Consider the following 23,092-nt stretch of genomic DNA (forward strand, 5'->3'; position numbering starts at 1 on the left):
ATTTGCTAAGATTTTGCCCTATATTTCTGTAGGTTACTTGCTGGTTAAATGTAAGGTGCAGTAGAGGCAAGAATTATCACACATTGTATAATATTGATACTGACATTGTGACACCTGAGGTACTTTATAACCACCATATTATTTCTGAAGAGCAGTCAATGGTTCTGGGAATTTCTGGGTGATGGGGGTCCCACCCATTGGGGTGAAAAGTTGGGGGCATTCTCACCTTGACTGGTTATTGGAGCCCCAACCTGATTTTAGATACAGCAAGGAATTAAACTGCTTGACATTGTGGCTTCCAGCCCTTTTAGGGACAAGGTTCTTTCAGCAAGAACTGCCTGTCAGTCAGTCCCAGCAGTGCTATGAGGAGCGGTGACCACTGCTGTGACTGCAACCAAGTAGCAGCAGCATCAATGGAGGAGGATCCAGCACCTGTAAATGGAGTTGGGCTTTCTGGAATCATGCAGACAGACCCTGGCAAGGGAGTGGCAGAGTACTTGTTCATGATGGTAGGGTAGATTTCTGAGGGGGTGATCCTAGCCACCAGAATGCCCACCATGGTCAGTGGGTGCCTGATTAAGGGGCACCACTCCACCTCCAAGTCTGCAGGAATTCTGGCAAAGTGTACTTGATAGTCTCCCCATATGGCAAAGTGTCCACCAGCTGCTGTTAAAATACCAGCAGTGGCAGGAAAAGGCCCTTAAGTAGCCCTCAGTTGGCCTGGGTGAGAGGACCATCCACCAGGAAAAATGCCAGCAGGGGGTGATGGTCTCACACACACACACACACACACACACACACGTCATGCCAACCAATTTGTCGCCCCTCCCAGCCTATAAAATTCTAGCCGATATTATGCAGGCAAATCTGCACAGATCAAGATCCAAAAAGCTATGAATAACAAGACAAATCTATTTTGGTGTTATTAGTTGAAGAAGCTTTATTGGTCCAGGCACTTCCTTTGCTTTAAATGTCTTCAGCTAAGCAAGCGGATGGGGCCTCCCTTTTGCAATTCATCTAAAACTGTGTTTTGTGTTTCACACTGCTGACAATGCTGTACTGCACTATAACCTTCTCCCCAGTCATGTACTCCAGACTGCAGTAGGCTTTGAATAAAATAATTATTTTTAGAAACTCAAAATTTATTACTGATAAAACCAAGTACAGATAGCTGATAAAAGGCTAGAGTTCATTTGTGAAGATGTGTTTGACCTGAGTAGGTTATGATGTTGTATTTCTGATATTCCTCATGCGCTCAGGAATTCAATGTTGTATGTTTTATAGAGAAATATTGTCCTCCAGATATTCAATACTGATACTGTTTTCAAACAGTGTTATTTTTCCTAGTGTAGAACTTATGTAAACATGATTGCATTGCTTTTATAAACTGTTTCGGAGATTTGAAATTATGCCATATGTAGCAGTCCTTTAAATTAAGCTTATCTGTGGAACACTTTTAAATAAGTAAAAGCAAGCAGAAGTAGATAACAATGTGATTGCACTCTGCTTCCATCACTGATATTTGATATTGCTGCAGTAAATGCAGTGCCATAGAACAATGACCTACTCATTCTCTTTCAGATATATTAAGAGAATTGGATTGTTAGAAAAAGAACTTGCAACAGAAAGTATGAAAATGTAAATCTACCTGAAATAAGTATTAGCATATCAAGGAGGGAGGGGAAATAAGCCAAATGGTTGAAGCAAAAGAAAAGTGCATCCGTGGACATCAGTGTGTCGAACATTGTAGTGTCAAGACTGTTTGTAAGGTGCTAATTGGCCCCCTGCAACTGTCACAGTGGGTTAGTTTTGTCATTTGAAACCTTTAGGCGGCAATTGAACACTTTAAGACAGCCGGGTAAAAGATGAGAAATGTTTTACTCACTTACCATTATAATATTGTACAAGCACATCATGAAAATATATCTTCATTTTTGTAGATAAAATGATGTCCCTGAAATATGTAATCTTCATTAAACCTGGGCAATGATTTTATTAGGAGTTTGCTATTCCTATCGCCCTCCTATTTCCCACAGCATGCAGCTTACTTAATCAGCCTGACATAACTAGGTTAGTGCCTATCATTTTGCACGTTACGAGAAGCAGCCTGTTCTCTATCATTATGTGTATTTCGCATAATCCTAAAGGAATTTATTGTGCCTTTGAGAAGGGATTGTAGATTGGTAATTGGATAAGAACCTTTTCTGCTAGAATACCAAACCGATTGCAGTAAGGAGGGGTGGACACTAAATGCATATTGAGTGTTTTGCTCTGTATTCTAAAACTTTATTTCCAATGTTATTTTCTCAGGAGCTGGCTTTTTGGTTTTTTTTAACAGATCTGCTCACAATTTTTTAAAGTGCCTTCAGACCAGCTACTTTGTTGCCATATATTAGGTAGTTACATTACCAAATGAGACCTCAATTTCAAATGTTTCCACGCCAATCATAATACAATATACAGCACATTTTTTTAAAAAAGGGAATATAGCTCAATATCTCATGCGCCTTTAAAATGTTTTGATTAAAGCAGTGTTACAGCTAAAGATTAGAAGCAAATGCAGTCTGGTTTTCTTTCAGCAAGCATACTGTAATCTGAAGGGGCAACAAAAGCTTCTGCAAATTAGAAAGAAAGGAAATCAAGGAACCACCCACATGGAAGACCCACAGGACTTAAATGAACGATCGGTGAGTGAATTACGATGTAATCAATTTTTTTCCTCACAATGATTACTTCATGTTGAAAAAGGAAAATATTTGAAAGGGGTTCATAGAATGTCATTGTGGAAGCTTGAGCTGTAAACACTAGTTAATGATTTGGGTTTTTCATAGTTGCACCTCCCCCTTCCAAAATAAAAGATTCAACTGAATCTAATTTGGGTGGAATTGTAAAATTAGTATGTTTATCATTTATAGTTAGGAGAAAAATAACCTGAAGGAAACAAATAGCTTTTTCTTTCTGTCTAGATGTAACTTTGAGTGGAACCTGTCCACATGTAAAAAGGAGAAGGGAAATGACCCTGAGAATTACTCAAAACCATTATTTTGGGTGTTGGTACTGGTGTCCATTAACTAGCATACTTTAGTTTCATTTTTACTGAGATTTTACTTTTTTTAATTACCAGTTGCTGCCCTTTCCTCATCAATTAGAAGAGATACATTTTTGATGATTGTAACTTATTACATTTTTGTAATGTATTTTACAAAAAGATGCTGCTTGGCTGTAAATGTTTGTGATGCCATTTGAATTCTTAATGTAAAAATTAATATAAGTTTTGAACACTGTTGCACTTGTTAGTTTGTCTTTAATGTTTTGATGAAGTGTGATTAAGTCTGAATGGGAAAATCAAATCAAAGAGCACTAGCATAAGGATGATTTTGTTGTGAAATTTCTGTGGAGTTTGAAGCATTGAAGTTATTTTTTTGCCTTAATTTGTTTGAAAATATATTCTACCAAGCTTTGACCAAGGATATTACTCAGAAATTTGTCACTTTACAACTGAAGCTGATACCATTTTTAATTGTGTAACTTCTTCAGACGCTAAAATCTTTTTCTCTGAATATGGATCTTGCACCTTGCAGAGTTTACACATTGTTGCTGTAAGAGGGAGAGAGTAATATGAACCATTTGAGGTAATTTGGTATTTAGTAAAATTTAATACATATCTAGATACAACAATTAAAATCAAACTTATCTCAGTTTATCAATTTTTAAGCTCTCAGTTATGCATTTGTGGATGCCAACAAAAAGTAAAAGTCTAGTAATTTTAATATGTTATTAGCAGTTCCATACTGAGTAGATTTTTAAATTTTATTTTACAGAACATTTGTTGCATGACTAACAGTTTCCCATATTCAAACAGGATTGTTCCGTTTTACTTCAACTACTGGATTAAACACATATGTGCATTTTTTAAAGATACTTACAATATTAATTAAATCATTTATAGTTATATTTCATGTACCGTTGATAGTGAAAACCATAGCCCACTGCTTGTTCAGTACCAATAACATGTTCTTTTTTAAACAGCTTGCAATCATTTAGGAATTTGCTAAGGAAGGATTTGTGTTGTCAAATCAGCCTTAATGTTTTGTAACCAGCTGTTTATGTGACAGTTGAACTACTGTATGTGTTAATTCTGTAGTCACCACAAAAGCCAGTAGAAGCACTTGTTGGCTGCACTGTGATTAATAATAGTCACATATAATGACCACACTGTCATAACAATTATATTACTGTTCATAATTCTTCAGTAACAATAAAAATATTAAGATACATGCCACTGCTCCTGCCCTGAACCACATCTTGCCTTCTCTATACTAAGTGCACCACACAGGACATTTTAATAAATATAGTATAGCTGCTGTTTGTTTTCTATAATCTTCTGAAATGTGATATTGTGGCAATATTGACATTAATCTATAACTTTGTTTAAAATTTCAGTACACTAAATACTCTTACAACAGTATTTATTTATTTCAAATTACATCATAAATCAAGATTGTTGAGGATGGTATAGATACTGATTCAGCTGCTGCTGTGTTTTGGCCAATTGGTAGTTAGGAATGTGCGGGACGTACAAGTTAAAAATTAGCAAGTGACTTCTTAGTCCTCAGAAATTAATTTATCTCCATAACCATCAAATATACAGAGCACTGTAGTTTCCCCCATTAATTGACTTCTTTCTTGTTCCAAAAAAACTTGTCCTGAAATTGAGGTCAATAGATTACATGGATGAGTAAGCCATTTGTAATGAAAAACAAGAAGGATATCGTATCTCAGGTGTAGACATAATGGGTGTATGACGTTGGAGGTGCAACATTGCAATAACATTCAAATTTATATGTAGAGTTTGAAGCTTTGTAAATGCAGGAGAAAATCAGACTGTAACAAAGAGGATATATCATTCATGAAAAATAATTCATATTTTCTCTACTATTTTAAGTTCAAGCAATTACATTGGAAGTTTACTGACTTTTGTGAATTTAGTATTTTCACCATTGGTAATTCTGAATTGTTGTTCAGATTTGATTTTCCTCCAAAATTTGCCTTTTTTTAAATTAAATCTAATGGAGAATGAGCTTCTGCCTGTTGTAAGCAAATTAGCACCAGGTTACATAAAGACATATAAACACTTGTTTCATCATTAAGAAATCTGAAGCTCAAGTTGAAAATGTATGGGTTTATGAGTTTTTAAGCATTGCCAGTTGGTTGGAAAAGATTGTTCAGTGAAGTTGAAATATCTCCCCATAGAAGAACAAGTTACACCAATTTTATTCATGGCCAATGCACAAATAGGAAAGAAGGAAATTATGCAATTTTCTCATTCTGATACAACTATTGGTGTAGTTAGCATTTACATAGCAAATACCTGGTCATTGCTTGTATACATTCCAATTTGTACCTCTGTTCAAGTAAGTTATTTGAGGGAAAATCCTTGCATACCTTGAGGGCAAATTTGCTTGCTGCACAGGTAATGAAATGTAGTGAATTATTTATTTGTCTGCTGGTGTGAATGATTGGTGGCTTAACTTCTATTGCATTAACATTTTCATCTTCAATGATTAAGAAATTATAATATCAAAATTTACAGTTTTGGCAATTTTAGCAGCAACATAGCATGACTCATTGCAAAACTTCACTTTCCAGATTTTCTTCAAAAGGCTTTTAAGTTTTCTTAAGATTTGATCATGTTGTTTATTCAGTGACAACCATGTCACTCTAACTAAGAGGGTTCACAACATATACAGGTTGGTGCTTTTTATTTATCGGTAATCCATGTTTATAGAAAAGTTTTATTGTTAGAAAAATGCTTTTAGCACAATGGTGTAGATTTCCAAACAGAGATTCATTAAAAAAGGGTGTAATTTCATCCTTTAGACTTGTCCTATATAGCTCCTGGAAATATTTAGGTCACAAAACCTTAGAAACAAACAATTGTTGGATAAGTAGGACAGGATCCATGTTCTTGTTTGTTTGTTAATAGTCATTACTGTCATGAGAAATCACATTTTGTTTTTGATTTCAAACTGATTATATTTTAGAAAAATTGTCAGTTTTGTGAAATTATGATCTAGTTTTCCATTTTAACTATTTTCTAAGCGTGTTAATTTTTATTTTAGCTTTCAATTATGTTGCTTTAAAACAACGACCTGTTATACTTCTACTAATTAGGTTAATGTGAAACAATGATATCTTTTTGTCTGTTTCATCCATGTGACATGTACTGTAACGAAATTCATAGTCACATTAACATTTATAGCCTCACTTGATGATCTGGTAAGGGAATGCGGTGTGGTTTTCAAACTGTATCTGCTTAGATTGAAACTAGTTCTCAAAGTATGTAACAACTGATTTGGATGACTTTAATTCAAAAGCACAACACGGTGAAATGAATACAGTTGGACCACACCCTTAGGAACAGATCTAGGCCATTCAGCCCCTTGAACCTGTTCCACCGTCAATGATGTTTTCTTTTGAACATTTTTTTTACATTTAATTTGCTTGGAAATATGAAGATTGTTGGATTGTTCATTAATATGGGAGGCAACTTGGAGCAGTCGCAATTGATAGAAAATTAAAATGCTGTATGCATGCCAGATGATTTTGTTATTCAGATACTGTGAAACATAAGCTAAAAGCAAATTACTGGCATCTGAAACAAAATTAGAAAATGCTGGAAAATTTCAGCGTCTGTGGAGAGAGAACAGACTTGAAAAGTTAGCTGTGTACTCTCTCCATAGATGCTGTCAGAGCTGCTGAGATTTTCCAGACTTTTCTGTTTTTGATTGTGAAATGCAGGTTTTTCATTTGTTGTACTGTTGTAAAACCATTTCAGAACTATTATCAGGGCATTGCAATAGGCTTTCATCCATAGTTTAATTTCATCAGCAGTGCAAAGTGGACTCATAGTCAATTGTTAACCAATGTGTCATTGGACCAGTTTATATCTTCTATTAACTTGAAAAATATTGCCAAAATGTTTAATTTTAAACCAAAGAAAAGTAAAAGTAGGAAATAGGTCTCTCAAAAGAGATTGAGTGGTCATTCTGTGAACTTCAATAGAAAACAGTTCAGGAGTGGTGAAAAATTGGCTGATTCGCTGTAAGTAAATGCATTTTGTTCTATTGACATTGATGAGTTTCACCCCCACCATCTGTACTTTTTCAGCTTACTACAGTTTACCAGGAAAATAACTCTTCCGTAGCATACTACAACAATGCACTATCTAGTTTGTTTGCTAGTACATAAGCCTGCCTCTGTGTTTGTGGCAGGAACACGAGCTGCAGCTGTCCCTCAGTGCTCTATGTTGACCCGAGAGTTTGAAGGGAATACGGCTGGTAGAGGTTTTCTCATTGCTTCAACTACTTCTGAAATGCTGCTCCAGATAAGCATCCTTACTTTCCTAGTGTAAACCTTGTTGCTTGTATCAAGTATATCAAATACAGAATTAGCTATAATATGAAGCATCATGATTGCTCATAAAAAGATTTGACTCTGGGAAATATTTGATTTTCCCATCCGCATTCAAGTACACTTTTCATGCTTCCCTAGCAACCAACAATCATTGCATTTACCTTGTTATCATATTTAATGAACAAAGAACAGTAGCAGCACATCAAGAGGTTGGGAATAAAACATAATTGGGGCAGTTTATTCAGTTATTCATAACCATAGGACGGCACAGTGGTTAACACTGTTGCCTCATAGCGCCAGGGACCAGGGTTCGATTCCTGGCTTGGATCACTGTCTGTATGGAATTTGCACATTCTCCCCATCTCTGCATGGGTTTCCTCCAGATGCTCCAGTTTCCTCCCACAGTTTGAAGATACGCAGGTTAGGCCATGCTAAATTGCCCCTTCGTGGCATGGGCACTGGGGAGCGTAAATGAATAGGGATATGGAGATTGGGCCTGGGTGGGATTGTGTACGGTGCAGACTCAATGGGCCAAATGGCCTCTTTCTGCATTATAGGATTCTCTGATAGGCAATACTATAGCTTTGGGATGCATTAAAGTGGCATTATTCTGTATAGTATATGGAAATGTAATAATATCTCACTGTGACAGGAATATTCAGAAAAAACATTGATTTAAGAGCTAATGAAATGTACCGCATACATTAACAACCGTATTTATTTTACTTACTGATAGAACAGAAATATTATAGGCGTCTTGTATTAAGACAATGACCCACCTCATAGCTAGTGTGGTCAAGTGCTCATCCATAGTGTTGAGGCAAATCTCTATTGGTAGCGAACTCCATTTGTAGTGGTATTAAAAACTTCCATGTTGTATTTTGTGTTATGGATTATTTGTGTGCCATTATAAAAAGAGTAGAACTTTTTTTTACATTTCGTTAACACATTCAATTTCTAAGTTATCATCAGACTTCAAACCGAGACTTGCAAAGGAAGCTATTGCTCTGGATTGTTTGTCAAATGCTGTTTTATGTAGAAGTCTGTTTCCTTTCACTTTCCTCCTGAATCGAAGACATTGTTAAAATGAATGGAATGCCACATTCATTTTAGGAAGTCAATGATAATAAAAAAAACTGATAAGCACAGTAGGATCCGACCTGGCGGGGGGGGTATTAATGACGCCTCCTCTCAGCGGTTAGGAAATCAATTGATGAACAATAAACATCTGCCTATAATTTTATAGCCTTAGCTCTTTCTTTAAAGAAACTTTACAGTATTTGACTACTGTGATGTTTATGTAAAAGGAAAAGTGGCTATCTATTAGAATTCTGTCATTAGAACCAGTGATTTAATAACCATCATCTTGCGAGAGCAATTGCATCATTCCACTTGATCTTTTATAATACTATGGTAACTGCAATCTTCTGTTCCCTGATGTAATTTAATTCATAATGTAGTACTGCTGTTGGAAAAAAGACATTGGAATCTAATTTGTTGCATTTTCTAGCTCTAATTAATGTGCATTTGTAGATTATTTGTATAGAAGACTATTTTATAATCTTGAATTGATTGTATTGTAAATGACTACTCAAGCATACTTTCTGATGAATTGAAAATGGCCACCATCTCAAACTTATTTTTTGTTTATCTTCAGCAGTGCAGAACTCCTGGTATTAGTTAAATGCTGGTGGTTCGTCCAAGGTTTTTTTTGAAAACCAGAGTGTCTTTGAAGTGTTCAAATTTTGATACCCTGCCTTACTAGCAACCTGTTTTTGGAAAGGTTTATATACCAAAAGGGAAAAGGGTGCATAGATTTGGGAAGCAGAAATTTCTTTCCACTGTGGAATGAAAGTACTTCCAGTCTGAACATGTGAAGGGAAAGCAGAAGAGACAAAAAAAATTAGGAGAATTAGTATTCAAGCTTTCTGTCAAGGAAAAGGAATTAGTACATGCCGTCAACATTGATTGCACCCCTTTATCAATTGTGTTTGAAGATTGCTATTTTTCTAGTGCGTAATTAGGAATCAAGTTAAATTGTACCATGGATTAGCCATTTTGTGCACTTTTGAACTATTCAGCCAAAAAGATACCAAATTTAAATTATGGCCTGTGCAACATCAGTTAGAGCAGTTACTACTGTTGCCTCAGTTCCCCAGGCAAAGGCAAAATCATTCAGGGGTCTCACGCCTGATTATTTCCTATAGCCCATGCCAGAAGGTTCAGATGTGGTTTGTTGGATGTCAACAGAACCTGACTTGTCTTGATGTTGTTTATTGTTCCAAAGCCGATGCCAATATATTGGATGGAATTTAGTTTTTCTGGTGCAGTTCCTGATATTGGACCCAGAAGTAGGTGAGCAAAACTGACCAACTGTGATTACTTAGAGACCAGCTGATAAAATATGCAGAGGCATGAAGCCTGGCCAAATATATGGTGGGGTGGGCAGCAAGCCTCTGGCCTTTTAAATAACACATTGGTAACCTAATTGATGTAGTGACGAGAATCTGCCTGTGAGAGGGCATGTCCTCTGTAGAATCCTGGAAGGAGCCGCTGGGTGTAGAGCTCAGTGCCGTGAGGACTTTTAGACCCACTTGTTCCCATTGGGTTCCCTCTGAGTCCAAAGGGGTACAGGTCACCTTGAGGAGAGCACACAATAAGTGACTACCTCTCGTGACATTTTGAAATGTCTTTGGCATTCCCTCTGCCATTTGCAGGTATGTATGATAAACTCTAGGGGTGCGGTCTAGAGTTTACGCCGGTCAATGGTGAGCCGGTAAGGTTGTGCAAGAGACAAAAATCGGGTTCACATCTGATCATTCATCTCTTTCGATCTTACCAGCCCTGGATTTCCGGCATGATCAGTCTTGTGCCCAGAAATGGTGTGAGGCTGATTTTAGTATTTAAATTAGAATTTAAATAAAATTAGTGAGCCTGGAACGCAATCGTCCAGGTTCACTTGCCTTAATGGACTCACAGGTGAAGGTCCTCACAGGCAAGGATCTTGTATGGTCCCCATCAATGGGCACCAGACGTGATGATCTCGCTGGTGGGACCAAAAGCCATTGAGAGTCTCCCCCCCTGTTCACAGGTGGTCGGTGCAAGGGGGTCAGTGCCTCTTGGCAGTGCCAACCTGGCACAGCCCACTGGGCACCAGGTCATGCCAAGGGGCAGGGCCATGATGGGGCCTGGGTCTAAGGTGAGGCTGGCGGGGGCAACTGTGCATTCTGCAACCGGTGATCGACTGGAGGGATGGGATGCTACCATCCAGGGGTGTAAGGGGGGAAGGTGCAAGGATAGAGAGGGCAATATCCAGGGGGGTGGGGAGCTGATTGTCTGGGGAGGCCAATCAGAACAGAACAGAGAGATCTGTACATGAGGAATTGCACCCTCTCTTGTGAGCAGCCGGCTTTCTGGTGATCTTATGCCCCATCCCCTCCGCCTGTAGGTAGGAATCTGATCATGCATCACTTTTTGCACTAAGTGATGTAAAATTTCATTTGTGGCCTCAGCAAATAAACAGATCTGAGACTCACATTTTCACAGTCGTTTAGCACTTCAAATTATTTTGGTAAGATTGCCCCCTTGGGCACTCATTGTCACACTGGCTACTGGATACCTCCATCTCTATCCACCTCAATGTCAAGTGGCACTCTTGTTGGCCTTCTGGTTGCTGCTGCAACTAACCCAGTGCCATCATTCATCTGTGGCGCTTCTCCTCTATCCAAACTCCAGGAACTCTCTGATGAATAAGACTTATTTTCACCTTAGAAAGTGATCAGAGGACAGAAGCCAGGTAAAGATGTGTCCTCCATTACTAGGCTCGCCCTTAAACAGAACCTTGGACCTTTGAACAAATGGAGATCACTGTAGTTAGTTGTCATCAAGCACACCACAGTATTCTTGGACCACACCCTCATGTACTTTGAGCACACCCTCGTGTTTTTGGACCACAGCCTTGTTTCTGCATCCACAGCCTGACCTTGCTCAAAATGCCCCTTGACCCTCCCTCGGTCACCCTGAACGTCCCTCAATTCTTCCTCTCCATCGGTCACCCTCATCCCATTCTCAACTCTCCCTCAACCCTCCATAAGGTCACCCTTGACCTTTCCTCACGTCTCCCTCTACATGCCCATGATGATGGTCCTCACCCTCCACTCCACTCCTCTCTTCCAGCAAACTAGTGAGAGACAGCTGCTACTCACTCAGTTTCAGTGTGGCGGATTGCCACACCTTCTCCATGTCAGTTTTAACTAATCATGAAAGTGAAGTTTCGCATTTCTTGTGCACCTCCAATTTAATCATAAAATTACCATTTAATTGCAGAAACTTGTGTTTTAACGAGTATTCACTGCACGCACATCTATTACAATTATTTTCTTGCTGTGTGCTGCTAACGTCTTCATCCCAACCCCCCATCAGGAGAATTCTGTGGTTTTAACCTGACATCAGGAAATTTAAAGTTTGCTTCCCAGCCTATTCTTTCTCTGCTCTCTGGCCAGCATTAAATCCCACTTAACGGTTCAAATGTGCAGAACCGTTATTTGGGTAAGATCCAACTGGAGTGTTGCCTTCAAGAGCAGAGGGAAGAAAGAAATGTAAAATGCATCATGATTAAATTAGTTAAAGTTGTGGAAATCAGTTAACTTTAAATTCTAAATCAATTGATTCTTGAGGCGAGCTCTCAAATTCTTTAACGTCAAAGTTTATTTATTTGTCACAATTCTGCTTACATTAACTCTGCAATGAAGTTACTGTGAAAATTTCCTAGTCACCACATTCTAGCATCTGTTCGGGTACACTGAGGGAGAATTTAACATGGCTAGTGCACCTGACTAGCGCGTCTTTTAGACTGCGGAAGGAAACTGGAGCACCTGGAGGAAATCCACGCGGACATGGGAAAAACATGCAAACTTCACACAGACAGCGCCCGAGACAGGAATCGAACATAGGTTCTTGGTGCTGTGATGCAGCAGTGCTAACCACTGTGCTACCATGCTGCCCTTGATTCCCAAATTCTCTGCCTTCATCTGAAGTACATTCTGTGAATACAGACTATTGCTCTGTTGATGCATTTTATTTCTGCAGGTCCATTCTCATTCAATGTTTTCATCGTTAGCATCAGTGCCCTTACAGATCCAGTCTGTAAAATCCATCTGGAAATATTTCACCAGTACTGCAATATTACATTAATAGTTAAGAGTGCACATTGGTAAAAACTTCATGATAAATGGACAATTTACAGTATCTTAATAAAGAAGTGCTAAAATTAAGTCAGCATAGTGTGTTCTTTCATGTAATGTTTAGTTCTGTTAAAAGGATCCCCAATGTCTCAGTATGCAAGTGGACTGCACAGTGCACTAGAAACCATACCAATTAGGCAGGTTCTAGTCCTCTTCTATGTAATTTGTACTCAGTTAATCTCATTCTGAGTAGAATGCCATTACTGCAATTAGTCTCAACATCCTTTGTTTGCAATTCTGAATGGCCATTTGGTATGTGAGTACATTGCACATATGTGAGCTCTCACGTGTGAAACTGTGTCCATAACATTTCCATATAATTAACTGTAATATTTTAATGTTGTAGAAAGACCGTTACTAAAAATGATCCGCAGCATTTCATGCCTGTTGAGGAGAAAAAAACTTTACTTCCTTTCCATAAGTCAAGAGCAGCCTGTGCTTGGAAAGAGCATATGAGCTGTAGTGTAGTTCCTAATCCTGCTCATTAGGTACTAGTTTACAATTAGAAACAAAATATTGACTCCCAGAAGATTTCTCTGCTGTTTTTGTGTAGATTAAGCTAAGGATCTTGCTTATTCAGCATCAGATGACAGCTGTAGGATCCTTCATTTACCCCTACGCTGCCTCCCCCCTCACAATCCCTTTCACTGCTAAATTTTCTCACTGCTTGAATGGTTGATTGATTGGTGAAAGTGTGCGTGAGCAGATGGCACTGATGTGCATTTGGCTGTCCTGTAGTGTTGCTGTTCTAGTAATGACGGAACAGTCTCTTACTTGAACTTGAATAGTCTACGACTTTTTTTTCAATAATCCACCATGTTGTTACAATGATTTACAATTGTGTGGAGCCAATTGATCACAAGCCACTTTCAGTTATTGCTGTAAAAGCATGATCAAGCCCACTAGTGCTGCATGGTGTGTTTTGAAAGTTAGTAAACTGAATGTATTACTCAAAGTGCATTACTTCCAGGAAATGTGTGGGCAGGGTGCCGAAGTAAAAGCTGCTTACTGTTACAAAATAGGTCTGGAAAGCTTTGGTACATTGAATGACAGGAGCTGGTATATGGCAGGAATTATTTATGTTGCACAAATACTTTAGTAATATGTTCTCACCCTGCATTGATGGATACCATAATTAACCATTTTAAAAGTGTATAAGCAGCAATATTTCTGATTTATATTCCATTTTTAAATTAACATCTTGGAAGAACACAATTCTCAGAAAAAATATAGCATTTAATTGTTCATTGAGATAATGAGTAACAGTTTGGAAAAAATAAAATGAATAGTTAAAATTCGGTGGTGACTAATAAATCACCTGACTCCCCAAAGTCTGTCCACCATCCACAAGGCACACATCAGGAGTGAAATGGAATACTGTCCATCTGGCTGGATAAGTGCAGCTCCAACTCAAAAGCTCAACACCATCCAGGATAAAGCTTGATTGCCACCCCATCCACATCCTTAAACATTCACTCATTCCATTACTGACAAACAATGTGTACCATCTCTGAGATGTGCTGCAGCAACTCACCATGGCTGAGTGTGTCAACATCTTCCAAACCTGCAACCTCTATCACCAAGAAGAACAAGGGCTGTAGATACATGGGAACACCACCATCTGCAAGTTCTCCTCCAATACACATACCATCCTGACTTGGAACGATATCGTTGCTCCTTCATTGTTGCTGGATTAAAATCCTGGAACTCCCTCAATAGCAGCACTGTGAGCGTATCTATACCGCATGGACTTCAGTAGTTCAAGAAGGCAGCTCACCAACAATTTCTCAAAGGCAAATAATGATGGACAATAAATGCTAGACTAGTCACAAAACCTACATTTATGAACGAATAAATAAAGTAATCAATACGACATAATTCAGGAGTAATATCAAAGGGCTAAAAAATGTTCTCTCCAGGTTGAATCAATTGCAAAGCACTTATTCTAATTTTGGTTCAATTTTTGCAGGAAAGATTTGTATGAAATTTAAATGATTATATTTTACAACTCCAGTGTGTTTATGGCTGTAGTCCTTGCATTTGTTAAATTGTTTTGGAAACTGTTTACAATGCAACTGTTTACAATGAAACTGTTCTGAAAAAGGAACAGAAATTTTTGTTCATGCCTGCTGATATTTTACATGTGTGATTGTAATTTTATTTTTATTACATTGAATTGACTCTACAGTAGGAGTCTGTGCAATCCTCTGAAGGCTGTTTAATATTCCTCTCTTCTGAGTAACTAATTTCCTTTTAAACAAAGCTCCGACCCCTATCTGCATCCTACTCCTTTCTTAATCCTTTCGGCGATCAATTAAATGTATGCCTTTTTGTTTATTGTTTCAATGATTGGTTATCATGTGCTTTAAACTTAAAAAAAACACTATCAGGTCAGCACTTAATGTTTGTGCTGTTCCATCAATTTCTAAACAGCCAAAATATGAGCCTCGGTCTTTTAACATAATGAAGAAATTAAGATCCAGTTTGTTCAGGGTTAAATTAGGACATACCAAGGATGGTCCAAGTTTGGAACTTTGTCTTGCAATTGAAGCTAGATTAGCTATTAATTTTAAAGCTGAGATTGATAGACCTGCTGAGACTTTCCAGCATTTTCTGTTTTTGTTTCAGATTCTAGCATCCGCAGTAATTTGCATTTACCCATGGATTTCTGTTAGGCAAACATATTGAGGGATATGGGCAAAGGCAAATCTGTATTTAGTTTGCAGATCAGTCATGTTCTTATTGGATGGCATAATGAGCTTGAAGGGCTGAATTGTAGAATGGTTACACCACAGAAGGAGGCCGTTTGGCCCATCGTGTTCATATAGTCTTGTGCAAGAGGCCCACTCCCATGCCTTTTCCCTGTATTCCTGCAAAATCTTTTCCTTTCAGATAAGCTTTTGAAAACAATGATTGAATCTTCCGCCAGCATACTGAGTGCATTCTAAATCTTAATCACTCACTCTGTTTAGAAAATAAATTTCCTCATGTCACCTTTGGTTCTTTTGCCAATTTATCTTAAATTGGTGTTATCTGGCTCTTGATCCTTTTTCCCCAATGAGAACAGCTTCTCGCTGTCTAAAGTGCCCAGAACGCTTATGATTTTGTACACTTCTATTAAGTCTGTTCTTCATCTCTTGTCTAACATGAACAACACCAGTTTCTCCAATCTACCCATGTAATTATAGTTTCCCATTACTGAAACCATTCTCATGTATCTTTTCTGCACCCTCTCTATTACGTGTGCCAAAAATTGAACAATATACTCCAATTGAGGCTGAACCTGTATCTTATGAAGGTTGACCATGACTCCCATGCTTTTATATTCATATATTTCCATGTATAAATGGATCTGGTCCTGTCAAAGTGACTTATATGCTTTATTAATTGGTTTCTCAATCTGTTCTGTGACGTTATATGATTTGCTTCACACTTCCTCCATGTCCTGCTCTTGTGCCCCCTAAAAGAATTGTAGTCTTTATTTTTTATTGTCTTTCCTTGTTCTTCTTGCCAAAATGTAACACTTCACACTGTCCCACATAAATTTCACCAACCAGATGCCCACCCATTCCACCAATTTGTCTGTGTCCTCTTGCAATTTAATCACTATCCTCTGCACAGTTCACAACCTTTCCAAGTTTTGTGTCATCTGTAAATTTTAAAATTGTGCTCTGCATAGTTGAGGTCTTTAATATAGATCAGGAAAAAAAGCATACTGATCCTTTAACTCCTGACTGAAAAGTAGCCATTTGCGATTACTCTTTATTTCCTGTCAATCACCCAACTTTGTGTCCATGCTGCCACAGACCCTTTTATTCCATGACCTCCAACTTTGTCAATAAGTCTGTTATGTGGCATTTTATCAAACAACTTATATAGGGCCATATATACTGCATAAACTTCATCACATGCATGAACCTTATGTTTCAGAAAAAAACTCAAGTTAGTTAAATGCAACTTTCCCTTAGCAAATATGTCCTAGCTTTCCCCACCATGGTTAAATTAATTTTTTTGTAGTTATTGGGCCTATCTTTGCACCCTTTTTTGAGCAAGGATGTAACATTTGTAATGCTTCAATCCTTTAGGATGACTCCTATATTTAAGGTGGATTGGAAAATAGGGCCAATGTTTCTGCAGTTTCCACCCTTGCAGCTCAAAAGACCAAATGACCTACTCTTGTTCCTAGTTTGCATGTTTTCCTCAATATTCAGGGATGGAACTAGTCCAGTCTCAGTGACTTATCAAATTTAAGTCAGCCTTTCTGGTTTACAATTATGAGGTTGATAAGGTTATTATATTTTGATTTCTTTAAGCTAGTTAAAATGAAGGGGTTCATGTAACTATTCCAAATTCTGCTCAACAACAAGCCTGGCTTAGCCAAAGTATTGGCTGAGCAAGGTTCGACATCTAAGAATAGACGGCAAGGACAGCTGTGCTAACAGTAGAGAGACTCGTTGGCTCCAAGACTTTGGGGCAGGAGGAAAAGACAGCAAGGAACACACAGCTGATAGTGTGGTCAGCAGAGAGAAGAAACTGTAAGTTCCTTCTGAGCTACCAAAGTCAGATGTGGGATGGAGACGGCTCTGGTCGGAGGGACATATTCACAGTCTTCTAAGGAATCTGGGAGATTTGTTCTGGTCTGTCCTGAAGGGAGGAAGAATCATCGAAATGGGCTTTACTGCCAGTATTGGATTTGGGAAACTCTGAAAAATGAGGAAATACTTGGAGATGATCACTCAAAATTAATACTTAGTGAAAGAGGAAAGTGTGAATCCATTGGAAGGTGAAAGCAACTGTGGCTGTTTGCTGTAAGAACTGTAATTCTGTGGAGGGTGCAGTGCGTGACTGAGTATAAAAGAGCAACATCCCTTTCTGTAGTTTAAATATAGGTTGTCCTCAGAAATTGTGTTTATTCATGATATTTTTTAGGCATTTGTTTCCATAAAAATCTTAAAACATGAAATCTAGTTATGTCATCTGTGATTGATTTTCTTTTCTACAGGGTGCTGGACTACCTGGCAGCTCAGATGCTGAGAAATTGAGATAATTACTCATTTAAGCTATGTAGTGTACTAAGATAAGGTTTATAGACTGTTGTTTATAATTGGAGGTTTCCCCTTTTTTTTGAAATGAGTGGAAGCTGGGGTTTTCGATTAGAGGTGCTGGATCATGTGGTGGTGTGGTGAATGCGAGGAGCCAGGTCTTTTGATAGGTTTTCATGCTGGTTTAATTTCAGTTTAGAGTGCAGTTGCTGGCTGGAGCTGTTCAAAGACAAAAGTCTACACACTGTTCTCTTTGCAAAGTTTCTCTGACAGCTCCAAGATTTTCTGCACTCTTTTCTAGAAAGTATCCCTGGGTTTGCTAACTGTATTTAAAGTGAGCTTTAAGCCTAGAGGAGCCTGTTGCTTATTTGGAACTGAAATAGTCAAAAGGTAGAAATTAGAGTTGTTTCTTTTCATGTTTACAAATTGTTCAACTGTTAAGTGTTAAACTGCTTCATTTTGTTAGAGTTATGCTTCGACAGTGTTGTGGATAAAGTTCGTTTTTAAAAATAAAATCCCTAATTTGTCAATGAAATTATTCCTGGAGCAAAACATACTTTCCTCACATTCATGCCAAAATACAAAAATTGATGTGGTCTAGTCTGGCTTCATAAGATGCCTTGGAGTTCTGCTCTGGGATCCTAACACAACCTTTTCAGCTATTAAGTGGAAATTTGATTTTCTTTTTAAATGTTATCAGTCTCTACAATTCTCTTTTTAAATTGATTTTTAGGCCTAGCAATATCACAACTCTATCTTCTTTCATTATATTGTTGACAACATCTCCTCCCTTGATAATGACAGATGCCAAGTACTCTTAAGTAAAGTTAATCAGTAGTTTCTTCTCACAGTTCATCTTGCTGCTTTTATTTATTTTTCATTCAACTTTCTACATTTAGCTTGGTTCTCACTTATGTTATCAACCAGACATCTGTTATATGTATTCTATTACTGCTTCATCTTACTCTTCTCTTTGTGTCATCCAGAGAGGATTACATAGGATTTATAGCACAGAAACAGGCCATTCAGCCGAGCCAGTACATAACTGTTCATGCGCCACTCAAGCCTCCTCCAATCTTTCCTCATTTAAATCGAAGTTAGAACTCTCTATTCCCTCTTCTTTCATATGCATATCTAGCTTTCCCTTAAATGTAACTATGCCGTTCGTACCAATCACTCCTGATGGTAGCGAGTTCCGGTTTCCCTCCACTCTTTGAATAAAGGACTTTCTTCAACATTTCCAATTGGATTTCTTGCTAACTATCTTATATTGATGGGCTGTAATAGTGCCCTACGAAATGAAGCAGTGGGCAGAATTGGGCCTCTGATAGCAAGTTTGGCTGAGCAAGCCACGCAATTCAAGGGTGACTAGGGATGGGCAATAAATGCTGGCCAGCCAGCGATGCCCATGTCCCACAAATGAATAGGAAAAAAAAATCCTACCATGACCAATTACTCTGATACAGCTCCATCTTTAAAGTGCTACGATCCCAGTCATACCTGTGAAAAGTAATCTGGGTCAATCTCGTTATCAAGTGCACTGCAGAAGCTGGTGCCAGCTGAGCCTGTATCTTATACCATGTCCCACAGACTGATCAGAAGAGAAGTGGAACCTCACATGAACATTCCATAAAGATTTCACACAAACTTAACACATTTTCTGCAACAGTAAATGTGATCCTACAATCTCTGGAACTATCAGAATGTACCAAATATGAAGCTTGTCATTAATTTAGCACTCATAAAAATCTCCCAGAATTACGATTATGTACACATGAAAAATAATCTAGTGTGAGCCTGTACACAAGTGGTAAATATATGTGAAAATCACCCATGCCACACTGTGCTCTCATTAAGGCTTACGTTTTTGCTCACAAGCACTAGAGGCGCAATCTTACTGCCCATTCACGCCACGCTCCCGCTGCAGCAAGGATGGAGAATTTGGCAACAAACCAAATCTCTGTTCACTACAGCGGGATGAGAAAATCCTGCTGGCATGGATGTTGGGAAAATTCCAGCCATATAGCTTGGTGCTATTAGCAGCTGAGGTAGAGGCAGCCTGCTCTCTGTGATGGCCTGTTGCCTTAGATGATTGTGGCAGGCATCCTCTGGAGGTCCGAGGCCTCGAGGGCTCCAGTTGACTGGGGATCTCCTACATTGGCCCAAGAACATCTTCCTCATCTTTGCCTGCTGGAGCTGTTGAGATCAATGATGGAGAGCTGAGGAGACACTGCTAACATTTGGGGGTGTCATAAGAGGAAGGCCCTGAACCAGCTAGCACATGCTACTCATCCATCTGGTTAATGAAGGCGCCTCACTGTTTCCCTGTGGCCATGATCAGAGGCCCATGATCAGCGCTGGGCTTAGCAGTTTCTGAACCACATCTATGCTGTGATGGTGATGGTGCATCCTCTAACGCATTGGCTTCACTGTACCCAGAAGCTGGAGTCGTCTGGTTCTGCGATGTTTTGGCGGCTTGGCCTTTCATGGTCATGACTTTCAGCACTGGGGTGATGAGCCTGAAATCAGCCATTCCACCTCCTATCTATCTCCTCTCCAAGGCATTAGGGGTCTGCTTATCCAACAGGACAAGGTGCAAAGTTAGTGACATATCAAGTGACACCTAACACCCTTGCCTGCATGAATGGCCATCACATATTCTCGCTTGTCAGTCATGTTGTATCTAAATGCAAACAAAGGCTGAACTTTCACACACTTGTCTGCAATTGCCATGTAGTGCTAATGCTGATCATGCACTCACTCATCCAATATTTTCACACATACACATTATTGATGATTCCATGAGAGATGCCTTGTGAAGGTACAACACTGGCATTTACCCTGGGGGATCACAGAAGATCATTGACCCGTTTCCTGCACTGCATCCACGTTTTTGTATGGGCCCTATGATCACTTCCTCTGCCACATCCGTCAAACAGGAGGGCCTTTTGATATCTTATAAGTAAAGAGCATCTCTCACTTCTCCCCGGCAACCAGGAGGAGAACTTACAGGGAAGTGTCGCGGAACTGTGGGGCTGGCCTGTTGCGATGCTCAAACATAATAGACGGAAACAATTTGGAAGGGATTCACAGTGAGAGCCATTGGTAAGGGGAGAATGATCTGGGGAGAAGTCTGAGACATTCTGAAGGGTTTTTCAAATAGACTAGTGATGAATTTCAGACTCTGGATGACCATTGGAGTATTCTGCAGCAGCGTATAGCCTTCCTTTTAGACTAAGAGGCTTTTTTATAGCCAGTCCATAGCTGCTGCATTGTTAGCTGTTAGCAGATTTCATCAGTTTGCAGTTACCTTGTCGCAGAACCGCATGTGTTTCTTATGCATGCCACGGGAATTTTAAATTTTTACTGGAGTTGTTGTTGTGGGAAACAGAAAAGAGCAAGAAAGCAGAAGTGGTGCATATTTCCGGATTCAGTGTGCATGGATTATAGAACATAGAATATTACAGCAGTACAGGCCCTTCAGCCCTCGATGTTGCACCGACCAGTGAAACCAATCTAATGACCCTCTAACCTAAACTATTCCAATATTATCCATAAGCCTATTCAATGACCATTTGGATGCCCTTAAAGTTGGCGAGTCCACAACTGCTGCAGGCAGAGCATTCCGTGCCCTTACTAGTCTCTGAGTAAAGAACTTACCTCTGACATCCATCCTATATCTATCACCCCTCAATTTAAAGCCATGTCCCCTCGTATTAGCCATCACCATCCAGGATTATGTTCCTGATAGTACTACAATCTTCTCTGACTCCAGCACCATAATATTCTGTGAAATTAATATTGTCACCTCCACCTCTTCTTTCCTTCCATATTTTCCCAATATCTTACATCCAGCAATATTTTATACTTGCCTTGCCCTTTTTTAGATATCTCTGTTATCAACATCAAACTCCCCTGTGGCAATCTGAGCCTGTAGCTCACAGCCATTATTTGCCACATTCAATGCATTCGTATGCATGACAAAGTAAACCTATTTTAGACTCTATTGCATTTCCTCTTACCTTTTAATGATATAATTAATACCTTCTCATTTCATATTCTTCTCTCACCAAATGCTTTGTAGACCTTTTTCCTGTCTACTACTACTTACGTTCCTATAAATCAGTGACCTCAGAAAATAATTATAGTTCTTTTTGTGCATTGATGCCTGTGGGAGATAGTGACAAAGCCATATTTATTGTTCATCCTTAGTTGGTCCAAGAAGGAAGCAATGAACCATTGCAATCCTTATGGCATTAGGTAACAAATAACAGGATTTTGACCAAATGAATGTAGGATAATAAATATCAAAGAAAGGATGGTGTCTGATTTGGAGGCAACTTGAAGGTAATTGTATTCCCACAAGTTTGCTGCTAACCCTTTACTGTGGTCAGTTTTGCAGTAGTTTGGTGTGCCACTGGACTTAGTTGCTGCAACACATCCAGTGAATTGTACATACTTGTTGCCACAGTGCTGTGGTAGTGGAATGGTGTTGAATTCTGTGTCAGAACGCCAATCAGTGAAACTGCTCTGGCTCAGACTGAATTGAGCCTATTGCACGTTGCAGTTACATCCATTGTGGAAAATGGCAAGCACATACTTGATTGAAGCCCTGAACAAAATGGAGAAGCTTTAAAAGGTCTGGAGTTGAGCCATTATTTGCAGTATGCCCAACACATGCCCACACTTTTTTGTAACGTGCTTTGTCTACTTATCATGTTAGAAGATGGTGGTACTTGTAAAAAGAAATGACTCAGTGGGACACACTCAAGGTACAACATCTAGCACTGTTAAAGCTCAACGTTTAAAATTTCTTGCCCAGGCAAATATCCTGATGCATTGGTTATGTATTATGTGCCTGTGATTTGAGAAGGAAGCTCGCAGTGGAGATTCAACTCTGTAGTATATGTGTGGTGCACAAATGATCCTGACTTCGAGTTTCTGTATTCCCGGAATTTAGGGACCCACAGTCTAGTGGCATATAGATAATACTTCATAACCGTTTATCAAAAAAACACAAAACCAGATTTTGATTCTTCTTTGAAAGTATTAATAGTTCAGTGCAGTAATAGTTGAAATGTGATATTTGGCATGTTTTGCTTGAACTGAACTTTAAAAATAGAAATGAAGTTTTTTCAGTTGTACGGTGTTACTGGCAACTCTTATTAAAGTCAAACCTCTATGAATCTCAGCATTTAAAAATGCCTTGAATTGTTCTTTCAATCATAACAATCATCACAAAAATTTTATTTCTGTAGCAAAATATAGACGATCTTCAACAAACAAGGACGCCTCTGCACCCTACACCCTACCTGCTGCCATTTTACAGCTCTTGAAAACATTCAAATAATCCGGTGGCATTTTGGAGAAGATCCCACGCAAACTGACAAT

At 38.8% G+C, this 23,092-nt stretch overlaps 1 protein-coding gene across 6 annotated transcripts in view; it reads left to right on the forward strand.

Moving 5' to 3' along the window:
- eya4 (EYA transcriptional coactivator and phosphatase 4) overlaps nt 1-23,092 on the forward strand; it is a 417,250-nt gene that overhangs the window by 42,989 nt on the left and 351,169 nt on the right. For all 6 annotated transcript variants that reach the window (XM_080192745.1, XM_080192744.1, XM_080192747.1 and 3 more), the window contains exon 2: nt 2,580-2,687. In XM_080192745.1, the coding sequence (XP_080048871.1) occupies nt 2,655-2,687 (33 nt within the window). In that variant the 5' untranslated portion in view covers nt 2,580-2,654. The remainder of the gene's footprint in view (nt 1-2,579; nt 2,688-23,092) is intronic.

The sequence above is a fragment of the Carcharhinus amblyrhynchos genome, chromosome 7 (assembly GCF_965287045.1).
Source record: "Carcharhinus amblyrhynchos chromosome 7, sCarAmb.v2.hapA, whole genome shotgun sequence".
In the NCBI taxonomy this organism is placed as follows: domain Eukaryota; kingdom Metazoa; phylum Chordata; class Chondrichthyes; order Carcharhiniformes; family Carcharhinidae; genus Carcharhinus; species Carcharhinus amblyrhynchos.